General features: G+C 37.8%; 1 protein-coding gene across 1 annotated transcript; it reads left to right on the top strand.

The window, feature by feature from the left end:
• The first annotated feature begins 5,424 nt into the window (after positions 1-5,424).
• Positions 5,425-6,003, top strand: LOC140139162 (uncharacterized). Its single transcript, XM_072160942.1, has one exon. The coding sequence runs from the start codon at positions 5,425-5,427 to the stop codon at positions 6,001-6,003; it is 579 nt and encodes a 192-aa protein (XP_072017043.1).
• Positions 6,004-16,992: the final 10,989 nt, after the last annotated feature.

The raw sequence follows: 16,992 nt of genomic DNA, 5'->3' as shown, positions 1-16,992 counted from the left end.
TATACCAATTTAACCCTATTTAACCCCCATTTGATCTTTGACACATGACACACGATCCACCCCAACCACCGCCTACTTGAGTTATCGCTTTGACAATGTTTATAGGGACGCACACACGCACCTACGGACGCATAACAGCTCTATAGCCCCCTTCGCCAATTCTTGGCGGGGGACTAAAATGGGTGTTGATTTGGATAGCATTGGCCAAATCCATTGAGGTTTTCTTTTGAAAGCTTATAGACTAGGAGCCCAGACAATTTATTCAGCTCATCAGACACAAAAGGTTTGATGGCCTGGTTATGTTAGTATAGGTCCAAGATTCAAAATTCCATATTGCTGCCGGGTCACAGCCTGTACGTTTAGCCTGGGGGTCACAAAATAGGGGGCCAAAAAATGCATTTATTCAGCTCAAGAGACACATGGACAAAACTTGTTGGATATCACTCCCAGGAGGATACTTTTCATGCCTATAGCAATGACAGCAATTTGGGCCTGTACAGGGGCCAGACAGTAGCCCCAAAGGGGCCCGCCCATATGGTGTTATTCAGCTGAAGAGACACATGGATAAAACTTTTTGCATTGGAACTATCACCCATTGGGGTGCTCAAAAATACCAATGACAGCAACTTTGTCCTGTACAGGGGGCCCAGACAGTAGCCTTAAAGGGCCTGATGTCCAACAACTGATTTATTCAGCTGAAGAGACACGTGGAGAAGATGTTTTGCATTGGAACTATCACCCATTGGGGTGCTCAAAAATACCAATGACAGCAACTTTGTCCTGTACAGGGGCCCAGACAGTAGCCTTAAAGGGCCTGATGTCCAACAACTGATTTATTCAGCTGAAGAGACACATGGATACAACTTTTTGCATTGGAACTATCACCCATTGGGGTGCTCAAAATACCAATGACAGCAACTTTGTCCTGTACAGGGGCCCAGACAGTAGCCTTAAAGGGCCTGATGTCCAACAACTGATTTATTCAGCTGAAGAGACACATGGATGAATCTTTTTGCATTGGAACTATCACCCATTGGGGTGCTTAAAAATACCAATGACAGCAACTTTGTCCTGTACGGGGGCCCAGACAGTAGCCTTAAAGGGCCTGATGTCCAACAACTGATTTATTCAGCTGAAGAGACACATGGATGAATCTTTTTGCATTGGAACTATTACCCATTGGGGTTTACAAAAATACCAATGACAGCAACTTTTTCCTGTACGGGGGCCCAAACAGTAGCCTTAAAGGGCCTGATGTCCCATAGCTGGTTATTCAGCTGAAAAGACACATGGACGGATTTTTTTGAATTGGAACTATTGCACATTGGGATTTACATAAATCCCAACCAAGAAAGTCAAACCCAACTATAACCCAAATGAGAAACGGGCATGGGAAACTCTGAAGAAAAACACTCAGATAATACTCAAACCCTACGACAAAGGTAGAGGTATAGCAGTAATATCTAAGCAACACTACCTAGAAGAGGGATACCGACAACTAAGTATAAATGACCAGTACCTAAAACTAGATTATAACCCTACAAAGGCTACAGCAGACATGCTACACAGTCTAGCCTGCGAAATGTATGTTGAAAAACAAATCGACATAGCTTTGACAGACTACCTGCACCCATTTAATGGTCAAATGAGAACCCCGGTTTTCTTCATGCTACCTAAAGTCCACAAAACCCCTCCACCAGGAGTATGTTTTGTAGGAAGACCAGTTGTCTCCAATTGACGCGATTCCAAATACAGCGCGCCACCTACGATCACGCCTGGCTGATCTACTTCGCGCAGAGCATCATGGGTAAAAGTCGACATCCATGAGTCGTCGCGTCGACGATGAACCATCGACCCTGGAAACAGAAACGAGTGTTGCTATCGATTACTCAAATTTGCTTATTTACGTTGATGATGATCAGCTGTTGATTCAACCCTCCGTTTTTTTTTTTCATTCCTGTCTCCTTTTTAAAGTTAATTTCGACAGTCATGGTTTAGGCCTACCTCTGTTCAGAGTGTTATGCCTATTCCCACAAAACCTTATTTTCAAACTTTTCCGAACTTTCCGAGGCGCTTGGGAAAATACTTTAGGCTCTCGTTTACAAGAAAAGAAAACACTTTCAGGTCTTTAAGCTTTGTTGTAAGTAGGCCTATAATAGACTTGATTAAAAAAATATGATAGGGGATAGGCCTACTTCATGCATATATCCTTAAAAAAAATTAAACCTTGTTTGTTTTAAGTAAAGTAGGCCTAATTCTCAATATTTAGAATAACGAAATATTCAATACATATTTTAACAGCATGAACATGAACAGCGTAAAGCATTTTTTTTTTAATATGGTTTTTTCTGCCTCCTTTATAAAGTTTATTTCGACAGTCATGGTTTAGGCTTACCTCTGTGAATGTTCAGAGTGTTAGGCCTATTCCCACACAAAATAATGGGCATCAATTAAACAATTATTTTCAAACTTTTCCGAACCCGATCCGAGGCTCTTGGGAAAATACTTTAGGCTCTCGTTTACAAGAAAAGAAAACACTGAAAAATATGATTGGGGATAGGCCTACTTAGACCCTCATGAATATATCCTTAAAATACCCACAATTTTTAAACCTTGTTTGTTTTAAGTAAAGTAGGCCTAATTCTCAATATTTAGAATAACGAAATATTCAATTCATATTTTAACAGCATGGACAGCGTAAAGCATTTATTTTTTTCATACGATTTAAACGTTTTCGAATTTCAAATGTACTCTATTCCTATTCAACCATCTACGGTTAAAACTCGATGTCAAAAATGTTGATGTCTCTGATGCTGATCGACCATCTAGGCCTATAAACCCGATGTCAAAATGTCAATTTTCGAGTTTGGGTACATTGTAGGCCTATAATAGTAAATGCTTTTGATGCAAGACAATTTCAAACAGAAAATTTAATCTAAAACGCAAATTTGTGCCTTTTTTTATTTCTTTTTTGTTTAGATAACTTTTCCCATAATTATTACCATGCGTGATACATGATTAAGATAAAAGCTTTTGGTTTTCAAAAATGTTTTGAACGCTTGTCTTATTGTTATTTTAATTATTTTTTTCCTAACCTAGGCCTATAGATGTTTTACATTTATAACCTTTTTACAAACTTGAATAGATATGAATTAATTGTTTTAAAGCATTTTTCGAGTGACGTTTGAAACACTCTTTGTAGCATGATGTAGGCCTACTGTATGACCACGAAAGGTCGTAGATTTAGAAGCCATTTCCTTCGATATATAGCCCTATAAACAAAACACTTTGGCCCCAATGTATAATGTCGGGAGAAAATATATACTTGCACTAAACAAATAAACCTGTTAATTTTTAAAATAAACTCTCGTGGTGCAGTTCTGTCAACAAAATTACATAGGCTCAGCCCCCTCAATAAATTTGGTGCGGGGGCTCGAATAGACCTACCCTCCTGTGTGAATAGGCACGTTTTCATTTTCATTTAGGCCTATAATGGCCTCCAAACTACATTGTTAAGCATGTTAAGTTATCTTGTTTTTGTCAAAAACATCAACTGCAAATTGTCCCTTATTGTACAGTAGGCCCTATATCCTTTACCGTAAATCGGTGTGTGTGTGTGGGGGGGGGGGTGTCCCGATTCGCCCCTTCAGTCTCAAATGAAGCAGGCCTAAACAATGCGTTCACCCCTCCAATAAAGTTCATCCCCAGATTTGACCTCTTTACTTTGTAGGTTGAGTCCTTGATCCATGGGCCTGATCCATTATTTAATATGCAAGAAATGTCGACCCTCCGAATTTAAACCTTTCCAATTTGGCCAAAGTCAGTGCCGTAAAGGATGGGCTACACTACAGTTCAGTTCTTTTCACAGTGTTGACTTATAATTTCATGAGAAAGAAAAGGAAAATGGGAAAGATTTTAATCTTTTCCATTTTCTTTTTCTTTTTAAAAAACATGTATAGGCTTAGGCCTAGGTGTTTAAAATTGTCCAATTGAATTAGTCGAAAAGGTTTTTGATTGTTCAATGTTGTGCCGACCGATAATATGACTAAAAAGAAACTCATTCCAACCAACGTGTGCTATTTGGGAGTAGGCCTAGGCCTACATTAAAGTAAATTTCCTTGGGTTATGAATTATTAAAGGGGAAAGATGAAATAAAGATGGTATGACATGCAAGAAAGCGGAAGTAAAAATAAAATATGAAAAATTAAAAGAAACAAGAATTAATATTAAAATCGGACATGACAATTGTCAAATTTAAACCTTAACTGTGACACGATCTGGTTCATGGGGGCCAAAGGAGGCATTTTTGAAAATTGTGTAACCATTACACGTAGGCCCCCTACAATAGGCTATCATTTTAAAACTTTCTTCATCTTTATTATTATGCTAGAACTCTATGAGGTATTGTTGAACTTATGCATTAAAGTCTCAAATTGAAATATTAATAAAAAAATAAATGTTATTTTTATGCGGTAGGCTATGCCTACAAAGTGTTTTATTGCGATCGTAATTTTTTTTTAAATGTTTGATAGTAATATAATTAAAAATACAAATTTAGGCTAAAAATAAAATAAGGACAAATCAAACAATTACAAATAACAAAAACGGCAAACCAATGTGATGCATGTTTATAAGTAATGAGTATTAAGAATCTTTTTAAAATTTACTTGAATTTCTTTGCTGTAGGCCTATCCCGCGCGGCGGGCCGCTAAGCGCCTTCGTGCAAAAAAAACATCATTTTTAGAAAAAGTAGGCCGATTACAAGTATGGATGTTCTTAAGTATGCTGGTGTTATATTATTATCGTATTGAACAAACAATAAATTCAGAAAGAATTAAAACAATTTATTCTAATAACCAAAATAAAACCTATGCGTTTTCCATTAAAAAGGACAGGCCTAGGCCTATACTTCGCATTGACTAGGCTCGCGCGTATCGGGCTGAAAAGCATCGTAAAGTTTAAAAACAAAAAAGGGCGGTTTTAGAAAATGGGATAACAAAAAGTTAACAACTAGTATCAACATCAAGTTTGCGGGTTTTAGAAAAAGACATATTATGTGAATATCAAAGTGCAATATTTAACTTCAACACAGAAAATCTCAAACAAATTCAAAAAGTACTACAAAACATTGTGTTTTTAGAGTAATAATCACAAACATGGTCAGCTATGGTTGATGAAAAGGATGTCGACCCCAGACACGGGAAATGCCAATTTTTACTGCCGTCGTTGGTGGCGCGCTGTATTTGGAATCGCGAGAATTGCTCCTCTCCACTGGAGAGGGCCTCAGAACTCATAGACTTCTACCTTCTACCAGTGGTGAGATCCCAACCCACTTACCTGAAGGATACAGGGGACACCATCAGGAAGATCGAAAACTTGACTCTACCTCAAGGCATCATTTTAGCCAGCCTGGATGTGGTTTCGATGTTCACATCGGTCCCACAAGATCAAGCTTTTCGAGTTACTTTGGAGACACTCGCAAATCTGGACCCTTTTGATTACGACCCAATCATTCCAGATATGAAATACATGGCAGAACTCCTACGTCTGGTGTTATACAGGAATTCTTTTGAATTCAATGACGAATACTTCCTACAAACCTCAGGGGTACCTATGGGCCAAAGTTCATCAGGTAGCATCTGTAACCTTGTAGTCCATGAATTGGAAAACAAGATCTTACAATCGACTACACACATCCACACCTTATACAGGTATATGGATGACACGTTAGTCTTCTGGACGGGAAGTTTAGAAGACCTACAAACTTTCGTCCAGCAGGTGAACACCTTCCACGACACTTTGAAGTTTACATATGAAGATTCCGAGGACACCATCCAATTCCTAGACCTGGTCATATACAAAGGCAAACGCTTTAAAGAGAAAGGTATCCTGGACATCAAATGTCATACAAAGAAAACAGAGACAGGACAATTCTTACATAGATCATCATGCCACCCGCAGCCAGTTTTCGATGGTTTCATACGCGCTGAAGTCATGCGATAGGCAAGAAATAATAACAACTATGAAACATTCTTGGAAAAGAAAGATTTCTTCATGGAGAAACTTTCCACCAGAGGCTACAGCGAAGCTGAACTTCTCAAGGCGGGTTCCTCAATCAACTTTGAAGACCGCCATTTATTCCTCGAGGAGAAACCAAAATCTCGAGAAATACCTTTGGTTTTCAAGACCAAATATGCCCCGCATTTCGCGGGAAAGCACATAAAACAGGCCATACAAAAACATTGGAATATTATCAGCAACAATCAGAAGCTGAAAATAACATTCCCCAAACCACCAATGATAGCCTACAGCAGAGCTGAGAACCTGCGGGACTCGCTAGTAAAGGCCAAACTTCCATCTCCAGAAGAAGATGATCACACTTATGAGGACTCCATGAGGTTCGAGGGCACCCCTCCCGCCTCACCCACCTTACAACAACTTCAAGAACTGGAAATAGAGAGTAGGGGATTCAACAAATTTGTAGCCATCGAGGATTCAGATACTGAATCCTCCAACACATAATAGATCTCTCCATCTGAAGATTTTGAAGAGACGAGGTATCCAGCAACTCTTCTTAATTGCAAACATTAAGAAAATATGCACGAAGACATATAGGCCTACGCAACGCCTTGTTAGGTGACAACATGACTTCACCACCAACAAAATAGAACTTGGTAACATGTGTGAAGCAACAAACTTTAAGCCTCTGTTTCTTTTTTCTGTTGTCTTCATACGTCCGTATCTGTAGGCTCTTAACTGTCATTAATTTGGTATAAAATGCTAATAAACAGTTCTTGTCTTTGGAGAGACCGAGAAAGACATTACACTTAATAAACTTGATTTCTGAGACTAATTTTGTTACTCCACCCTACACGATCCATTTTCGGGCCCATCACCGACCAGTTACTCCTAACTATCTCTGTAATAATAGGCCTACAGAGTGGTATTGCCAAAAAAATGTATCATGAACTGAATTGAAGTATTAACAAAAGAGTTAAAAATTACTTATAATGATGTACAAACTATACTAAATAACTCCTAAAATAATTAAATAAGTTTAATTAACACATCATGGCCACTACTCCGAGTTTCATGCTACAAGCATGTAGCAATCATCAGGTGGAATGATATGACAATGATCACACAGTCTTATTTTTCTTAGCACGGTTGGCTGGTTTGTATCCATGACGACATTTAGATACTAGCTCAGATCTTTTATTGAGGGCACTTGAGCTATTGGTTTTTTTTGGCAAGTAGGATTGCCAGCTTTTCATCAATGCATAAATTACAGTTACCAGATTGCCTCATACAAGTATTTGATTTGTGCACAATTTCCCAATTGATGCTGTAATCACTGTTTTGTTGCTTTAATTTCCAGATATATTTTGATAGCTCAGTTTCTTTTTCATACTTACTGTGCCTGAATGACTTAGTATGATTGTTATAGCGATCCTTGTACTTTCCCCCCGATAAACCCACATAAAACATAGATGTATTGCCCGATTGGACGGTAGCCCTATATATGATACTCTCTGTTAAGCATTTCCCATTAAGGGGGCAGCTGCTTTTAGTCCTGCAATTGCACTAAATAACTCCTATATATTCATAAGATTAGTCACACTGCGTACAACTGAACACAATATATTAGTCTTATATTTACAAGGTGAGACACACTGTGTACAATTGTACACACCATTTAAAAAAAAACAGGTCTTACACTAACCCCTGACTAGAATTTAGCTTGTCCATAATGTTATTTCATATAAAATTAAAAAAGGGAAAGTACCAGTCTTTTGGCAACGTGCTGTTGTGGGTGATGCCCTCTTAGATTGTGAAAAGTGACATTCAGCTAGGCGAGGGCGCTCTGCACTGGAGGATAGCACATGAATGCACAATTGTGCACATGGTGTTTCTTTGCAGTAATATGCTTCTCCTGGCATACAGGGCGCAATATAAGTTCATGTGTACATTATTGTACACAGTATGTACGAAGGGATAATAGGTCACAGTCATAATATCGGAATATCTTCCTAAGAAAAATGTCCCAAACTTTTTTCCATAACTGTAATAACCATGAATGGATTCTTCAAATCGCAAATCTCGTTCAACTTATTTTTAACTCAGGGTGTACTGTATATGTATAATTAAGATCACTGCATGTACCGCGGTTTTTTTACAGGACACTTACCGGTGGCCGCATCAGTGCTGTTGAACCTGGTTTATTCAAAAGACATTTTGCATTACATACACTGTGAGTATAAAGCCATAAAAAGATCAGTACTAATTATTTATTTTCAACAAGCCTCAGTGGCAGTTGAGATTGGATTTTAAAAAGTTTCCTTTCTCTTGACCCATAGGCTGACAGTAAAATTGTTTATTTGCTTGTTGGGGTGGCCTTTTTTTCCTTGATCTTTATCTTCAAATCTGTTTCTCTCTTTTCTTTCAACATATGCCAGCCTGCTTTCTGCGTTTAAGCCCGGCTAGAGCATTTTGGTTAAGCCTGGTCACATCAGGACTCAAGTATGTCTCCGCACGGAGCAACCATCTATACAAACAATCAAACTCTTCATATACTTTTATGCAGTCATGAGCCAACCATTGATAATCGGTGACGAATCCACACTCTTGCAGTAGCGTATACGCAAACTTAGTCTAACGGAATCGGGCATACGCGTTACTCGTGATCACGTACAATTTGTCCTGCATGGAACTTGTATGCGTATAAACGCTTACATGTTGAATGCCTATTTTGGAGGAAGCAGCTGTAGTTTAATCAGTGGCGTAACCAGTGTGGGGGGGGGGCGGGGGGGCAAGCTGCCCCCCGGACACAAGAAAACTGGGAAGAAGAGCAAAAAAAATGGGAAGGGAAAAGGGGGAAGGAGAGAAAAAAAGAAAGGGAAGAAAAAGAGGGAAGAGAAAGGGGAAAGAAAAAAAAAAAAGAGGGAAGAAAAAAGGGGAAGGAGAAGAGAAAGGGAAGGAGAAGAGAAAAGGGAAAGAAAGAGGGAAGAAGATCTATACTACTTTCATTGTGAAATTTTGTACTCTGAACACTGGATTTTTAGCTTCTAATATGCCAAAAACCATGAGCTCCGCCCCCTTGACCCCCGCCAGGGCTTTGGACCCCACCAGGGGCCCTAAGGCGGGCCCCTGGACCCCACCCGTTTATCACTTCGCGGCAAGCCGCTCGCGATGCGCACATAAATAATACAACTTTTGGTCAAAAATTGGGAAATTTTTCAATCGTGCCCCCCCCAAGGTCAGGTCTGGTTACGCACCTGAGTTTAATTGCTGATGTCAACAGAGAAATCATCGATCTTTTGGTAATGTTGAGTGGATATTACTAAACTGACATTCCTCATGAAATAATAATGTGAATTAAACAATCTTTAACTTTACATTCTTGAAATGGAGTCAGTCGTGTTTCTCCGTTGTTCACCACCGTTTAACAACTCGCGTCCGGCGCGTCTGCGTGGTTTACTTTGTTTGAGCAGCTGCCCTCAACCATAGACTCTGAATAGTCTATGCCTCAACAAAATGTGATGAAGTGAAACATGACTGAATCGCTAAATCATTACTAAATATATGAAATTACAATTGGTTGCACATTGATTTGGAGTGATCTGCAGTACTTTTGTGAGGTCGGCAAGGCATGAAGATGTTTAACTCCAGCTTGCTTGGTAGCTTCCTGTTCACTTCTGTACATATCACCCATGCATGCCCACTTGTATTATGTCTTTCTCTTTTGTTTTCATTTTACCTGGAATAATCGCTTCTCTGATCGCTGCTGCCGGCTAGATACGCCAGGCCTGGCGGCCTAGTCCGACGAGTAGGTCCTTTTTTTCTAAGTTACCAGACTATACTCATTTCACACTATGATCACTATCTCACATGGCGCAAGAAATACGAATCGCGAAAGTCCAGTGACCGCGCCGCCCAAGGGCGGTTAGTGGATTTTTGTGGTTAATCTTTCTTGAGCGATCAGAGTTCGGGTATAGTTGGTAAAGTAGAAAAAACAGGTCCTACTCGTCGGACTATGGCGGCCAACCAACAGGCCTATGGGTATATGAAAGGAAAACCCAAACAAACCATTAGGAGGCACTTACTATACTTCACTTTACCTTACCTTATTTATCCTCTTCGGACCTAAATTATATGCGGTCTGGATTAAATATCTGCTGAAACACCTAAATTTCAGCTGGTGCTATTCCAATGAGGCAAATGTTGTTAAAGATCACAAATACTACTTGTAATCAGGAGAAATTATTAGGGGATTGCGGTTATCTATCCCATGCTAAGTGTTCTGTATGATGATTGATCCTTTATAGAATGATGGCAAAATGTCAGAGTAGGGGTCAGATAAGGATACCTTTTGTCACCTGCCCTATTCAACCTGTTCCTGGAGTTTGTGATGAAAAACCTACAACATTCAGATGCAGTGGTCATGATGGGCAATGTCCAAATAAACAACATTCCGTATGTCGAATACATCATCCTTCTTGATGTTGTATTTGACAAGCTTCAGATCGCCACAGATAAGCTGGATAGAGCATACACGAAGCGGGAATGATGATAAATCCAGTCAAATGCAAAATAATGACAGGCGACCCGAACGATATCATGCTCAACGATATCCCAATTGAGAAAGTCCATCAGCTTTCGTTCCTGTAAGGCAATGTCGCTTTCGTGGAGAAAGATGTGAAAGGCAAACCACGCTAGCCCCATGCATGGGCCTTTGCAAAATATTAATCTGGTAAAAACCAAAATTTCTCATGATCACTGAAAATCAGGTTCTACAAGGCACTTATCCTACTAATTTATGGACAGCACTTGATGTATACCACGAATTTACTTCACTTGATCTGCGTACTCATTAGATATGCTCATTCATACCTGAGCTTAGTATTATTGTATTCCTTTATCATCCTGGTGTCATTTACCATTCTAGTATGTGTCCTTTCGTGTGCACCAGACCTCGCAGACCTTCTTTGTTCATTGTGTAACAGCAGTATGGGATCACCATGATAACTAGCATGATAAAGCTCAATATTGTCAGCTTTTGACATCTAATTATGCTGCTTCACAGAGTACTTATTTTATAATCTCATTTGTATACGTAGATCATGTCATAAATTCATATTGTACTTTCCAGCAATACTGGAAATTGAGGTATTATTATATAGTACATTGCTTCTGGTGTACAACTCGATGTCCAACAGGATGGTTTCGAATGTATTAAAACTAGAGAACGGAATTTTCTTGTTGGCAGGTCTTTAGAAGGGAACAGTATTGATCATCTCGAACAAGATGCATTTGACGGTCTTACCAATCTGACGTGGTTGTAAGTAACCCGATATTTTATGACCCGACTAATAAAACAAGGACAATGTCGTATAGGAAACCATCACTGGTTTTTTACCATGATAAAGAACTTTAGATTTACGCGAATGCCACGTTGAAAGCTTTGGTTATTTAAACAATGAAGAACAAGAATCTTAATCAGCTCATAACTCCAAAACAACTCTGGCGACATTGTTCTCATTTTATTGCATCTTGTTTCATAATTAAAATGTTAATGATTCTTGAATGATGACAGTAAAATTAAGCACGAGTGCGTGAATTAGTATAATATAAGTACATTTACCATGATCAAGTGGATTAAACCTTGATCTTACCATGCTTACGTTTGTTTATTTTTACATAATTTTTTTTGCAGAGATCTTTCACGCAACAACATTTCAAGGCTACCAGGTCACGCCTTTCGAGGTTTACCTCAGTTGAAAGAATTGTAAGTAATTGTCTTGTAACCAATAATCTATTTTATAAACATGACCAGGATATACATTACATATTAAACGCACTGTCCTTTTTTGTGCCGACAGGCTATTCGCCGTTGAAGTAGCGATGTAACATGATTCATTACCATAGCAATGGTTAACACTATTTTTTAATTTATTGCCTGGCACCCTAAGCAGGATGTACTTATCACCTGTGTATGTGTGCTACGATACCACTTATTTCAAAGACACTAACCTTACAGTTCCGAGGTCTTTATCTAGACTGCTGCCCTTATTCGTCAACTACGAAGCATAAAATAAGTACATGCGTAGTGTAGACAAGTGACGGATTTAGTATATCCCTGTTCCTGATAAGTATGTGCAATGGAGATGATCGGCGTGACGACTAGTGCAGGGAAATGCATTAAAAAATAATGTTAATTGCTATATATATAGTAATTCGTCGGTGGCGTACGTAAAGGACACAATACGTTTCCGAGCAAAACGTTTTTGAAGGATATGCTACTAATAACAGAGTCGATGCTCCTCCACTGTTACCGTATCTCTCAGTGGCCCGATTCCATTTGAAATTGAAGTTTAAGGTTCAAACTATTAAACTGTATCTTTAATAGTTAACAAGGAATAACTATTAAAAGATAATGGCTAGCGATAAACCTACTACCTATACGCCACTATATGAAACTGAAAATTTGGAAAATCACTCTACGCCACTATGTGTTGCGACCGCCAAATTATTAATCCTGTTACATTACTACTTCTACGGCAACTTTATCAACTTGATACCATTGTTTGGGACAATAGGGACAAATTAGTAACCGCACCAAGGCCAAATAAACGCTTGACTTGGCACGTGAGTATCAATAAGTGGTCTGAATGAAGTCATGTGTAAGCACCTAAAATTCAATACCCATTGTGGTCACGACTCCCATCGTTGTAGTGAGCAATATCAAGTGCGCAGAGTACGCTTTAACCGTCAATGTACAGTTTTTATCGCCAATCTAATTTTAGGCGCTTCATTTAGATAAATTAAAATGTACGATGTTGAATAGCAAAATTGTTCAATATGCCAGCGCTCAAGTCGAACACAATAGATGAAAAGACGCTGCAGTCCGTTGGGCTTTGAGACCCGCACAAATACACCATTGGGATATGTCAGAGCAATGGTACCATTGATCCAGTGGGGACCATTAGTCACTCAGCTAGCATCGATTTAATCACCCCTCGGGTTCCAAAATTCTGACAGGGTCTATCTTATTCAGAATTTTCCACAGAATTCAAAAATCAATTTCTTACTCGCCAAAGCGCTGGCCATGGGGGTGAAAATTTCACTTTTTTACCAAAAACCTCCATTTTAAAAGGAAAATCCTCAAAATTAGTATTTTGATTATTTCATCAGTATTTGGTAAGCTAATGATGTCTTTTTGGTGTCAAATTAAAGCTACACAACTGTTCATGACAATCAATTTGTAATCTTTTTCATATAAGGTAATTTTAATATTGAAAAAAGTCAAAATTTGGGCAAAAATCATGTTTTTTAACCATTTTTAATACTTTTTGGCTTTTCAAATGTTTTGAAATCTTTAAGGGGGTACTACACCCCTCGATAGATTTGTATCTATTTTTGCATTTTTCTCAAAAACTAATAACACTGTGCTAACAAAAGTTATGTATATCCTATAGGGGCAAGGTATCCAATTACTACACTGGAATTTCAGTGACCTAAGACAAGCGGTTCGTTATTTATGATAAGAAATTAGGTACCGCTAGGATGTACCTCATTTCCGATCATATATACTGAACCGCTTGCCTTGAGTCACTGAAATTTCAATGTAGTAATTGGGATTCTTGCCCCAATAATCTACTTAATTTTTGTTACCAGTGTGTTATTATTTTTTGAGAAAAATGAAAAAATAGTCACAAATTTACCACAGAGGTGTAGTACCCCCTTAATGTGACTTAAAACACAATTCTGTGTGTTTAGCCTAAGAGACAATATTCTTCTGATATTTTGACCATTTGATCAGTATTTTGTCTTTTTGGTGTCAAATTAAAGCTACGCAACTTTTCTTGACAATTACTTGTAATTTTTTTCATATAAAGACATTTTAATGTTGAAAAAGACAAAATTTGGGCAAAAATCATGTTTTTTTAACATTTTTATTAATTTTTGGTTTTTCAAAAACCATGTTTTGAAATATTTATGTCACTTAAAACACAATTCTGTATAATAAGCCTAAGAGACAATATTCTGCTGTTTACAAAAATGTCTTTTAAAAAAAAAAAAAAAAATAGTGAATTTAAAGGTAAGAAATGCATTTTTTACCAAAAACCTTCATTTTAAAGTAAAAATTCTAAAAATTTGATCAGTATTCGGTATTGATGTATTTTTGGTGTCAAATTAAAGCTACGCAACATTTCTTGACAATTATTAGTAATTTATTTCATATAAAGTCATTTTAATGTTGAAAAAAGACAAAATTTGGGCAAAAAATCATGTTTTTTTATCATTTTTATTATTTTTGGTTTTTCAAATGTTTTGAAATATTTAAGCGACTTAAAACACAATTCTGTATGATAAGCCTAAGAGACAATAATCTTCTGTTTACAAAAATGTCTTTTTTTCATGAAAATAGTAAATCAAAAGGCGAGAAATGTATTTTTTACCAAAAACCCCCATTTAAAAAAAAAAAAAAAAAAATCTGAAAATCGGTATTGTGACCATTTTATCAGTATTGGTGAGCTATTGATGTCTTTTTGGTGTCAAGTTAAAGCCATGTAACTGTTCATGACAGTCAATTTGTAATCTTTTTCACATGAAGTACAAAAATCATGTTTTTTTTTTACCATTTTTAATCATTTTTGTTTTTTCTAATGTTTTGAAACATTTTTAGCGTGAGCGGCAATATTCTTTGATAACAAACATATCTTTCAGTAAAAATGGACATTTTTATTGAGTTTTGATTGTTTGAAATCTTTAACGTGACTTAAACATAACTTTGTAGGATTAAGCTAAGAGAGCACACTCTTCTGATTCTAAATATATCTTTTTTTCATGTAAATGGTGAAGGTAACGGTTTTTAACCAATACCGGTCATTTTTAGATGAGAGTTCAACAAATTTGATGACCACAAATTAGTATTTTTACACCTATAACCTTCTTTGCGTGGATGGGCCATGACCTAGACTACTGATTCCACTCCAGTGGACTTCTTCTTTTCAGAATGTATTCTAATATGATTATAAACTTTGAAGGCACTGACCATGGTTTCATATCAACCATGTATCGGATTTCAAATACCTGGGATCCATGATGGGATTCAAAGATTTAAAAACATTTTTAAAAAGCCAAACATGAATCAAAATGGTCTTTTTCAACTAATTTCCATGATGTGCTGATGACATTGGGTATCATTTTCTTGTTTAAAAGATTCCCCAAGAAACAAAGCATCGACAGTACACAAACAAGGTCAATCTGAATGCTCATCAGTGGTAGATCACGATAGTAGTCTTAACAGTTTCGTGGGGCCGGGGGGCACTCAGAATAATACATGTAAGCATCCGCCTGAAAGAAAACACGGATTTAGGGTGGTTTTGAAAAGCAAAAAAAAAAAAAAAAAAAAAGATCCGCGCGGATCCGCCATTAGAGTATCAAAACACTCATTTTACTAGAAGGGGTGTTTTTTAAGGACGAATGCTTGACAACTATTCTCTCTGCCACTTCTCGGATTGCGTTTTCAAAGATATCATACCTGCCAGAGATGGTTGATGACGTGTCATTCAAGTCCAGGGCAGCTCCAACTGAAGCCTCAGAGCAGATTCTTGCAGCTTCATTCAGTTGAACTTGGGTCTTTTGGCAGGTTTCCTTTTGCTAGTTCGCTGACTGGTAAGAAGTATAGGATACTGAGGATACATTGGTCGGAATCCAAGTACAAGTCTGCAATACAGTAGTATTGCAGACTTGTACCCGAGTCCAGCTTGTCCGAGTCCGAGCCGAGCCGAGTCCATTTGTATCCGAGTCCGAGCCAAGTCCGAGTCCTTTTGTGTCCGAGTCCGGACTCGAGTCCAAGTCCGGGGGTGCCGAGTCCGAGCCAAGTCCGAGTCCAATAAAAATAAGACCTGAGTCCGGACTCGTGTCCGGCTCGAGTCGGACTCGGTCAGAGTTCATGACCGGGGGGTCATTCAACTTGAATGTGACATGTATCTGCATACTGGCATTGCTTAGTAGGAATTTGTATAAAAATGGGTCATTGGGTATAACAAAATGAAAAAGCTAGGGTAATTGGGTACAAAATTTTGAAAGAAGGGGGTCATTTTGTATAAAATTTTGAAAAAATAGGTCATTAATCCAAATAATGGAGCAAAATTTTATATTTTGTTTCTAATTTGAAAATTTCAAAAACTCCACCCAGGTCAACCAACCAACCAACCGTACACATGGTACACACAATACTTCAAAGACCCATACCCATGAGCAGCTACATGTAACTCCTGAAGGTAAAAACTACATGAATCAGACCACCTGTATCAGACAGCAGTCATGTGGGGGTATTGTGTGTGTGGCACACTACATGTAAACTCAGGACTAGAGAAATGTCACTAGGCTGTGTGAAGCATAAAGATGTGTAAATGAATTGCAATGTATTCAAATACATTTTAGAGGGAGGCTCCCTATTATTGTAAACATTTTTATCCATTTTGACACCCAAATTTGGCAACCTCCCTATTTCTGGCAAATTTTGTGCCCTTGAAGTTGCATGTAAAGTCTCCCTATTTTTTGTTTGAATCCTCTCTATTTTCTGGATGTTAATGTTGGCATTTCTGCATCATCATCGTCATCATCTTTATCATCATCATCATAATAATAATCATACTAACAGAAATTCACCTTTAATTCTAAACATCTTTTCAAAATTGTCCCACACAAATGTGCCGTGAGTAGTGAGCACACACAAACTACAGACACCGTAGCCCTGTCATGGACCTACCAACTACTACTTCCATGCTGAGTGGGAGCTGAGATGTAGGGTCCAGTGCATGTTTCTCTCTTCAATTTTAATGGATTGGAAAGTTCCATGAAAAAACTCTTAGATATTTTTTATAGTCCAAATATTCAAATTATGCATTTAATTAATTATCAATTATTTCATTACTAAATTAATGATAACAATAATAATTATGATTCTGCTAAGTGACAGAT

This window comes from Amphiura filiformis, chromosome 18, assembly GCF_039555335.1.
Source record: "Amphiura filiformis chromosome 18, Afil_fr2py, whole genome shotgun sequence".
In the NCBI taxonomy this organism is placed as follows: domain Eukaryota; kingdom Metazoa; phylum Echinodermata; class Ophiuroidea; order Amphilepidida; family Amphiuridae; genus Amphiura; species Amphiura filiformis.
This window is presented reverse-complemented; position numbering and strand designations above follow the sequence as displayed.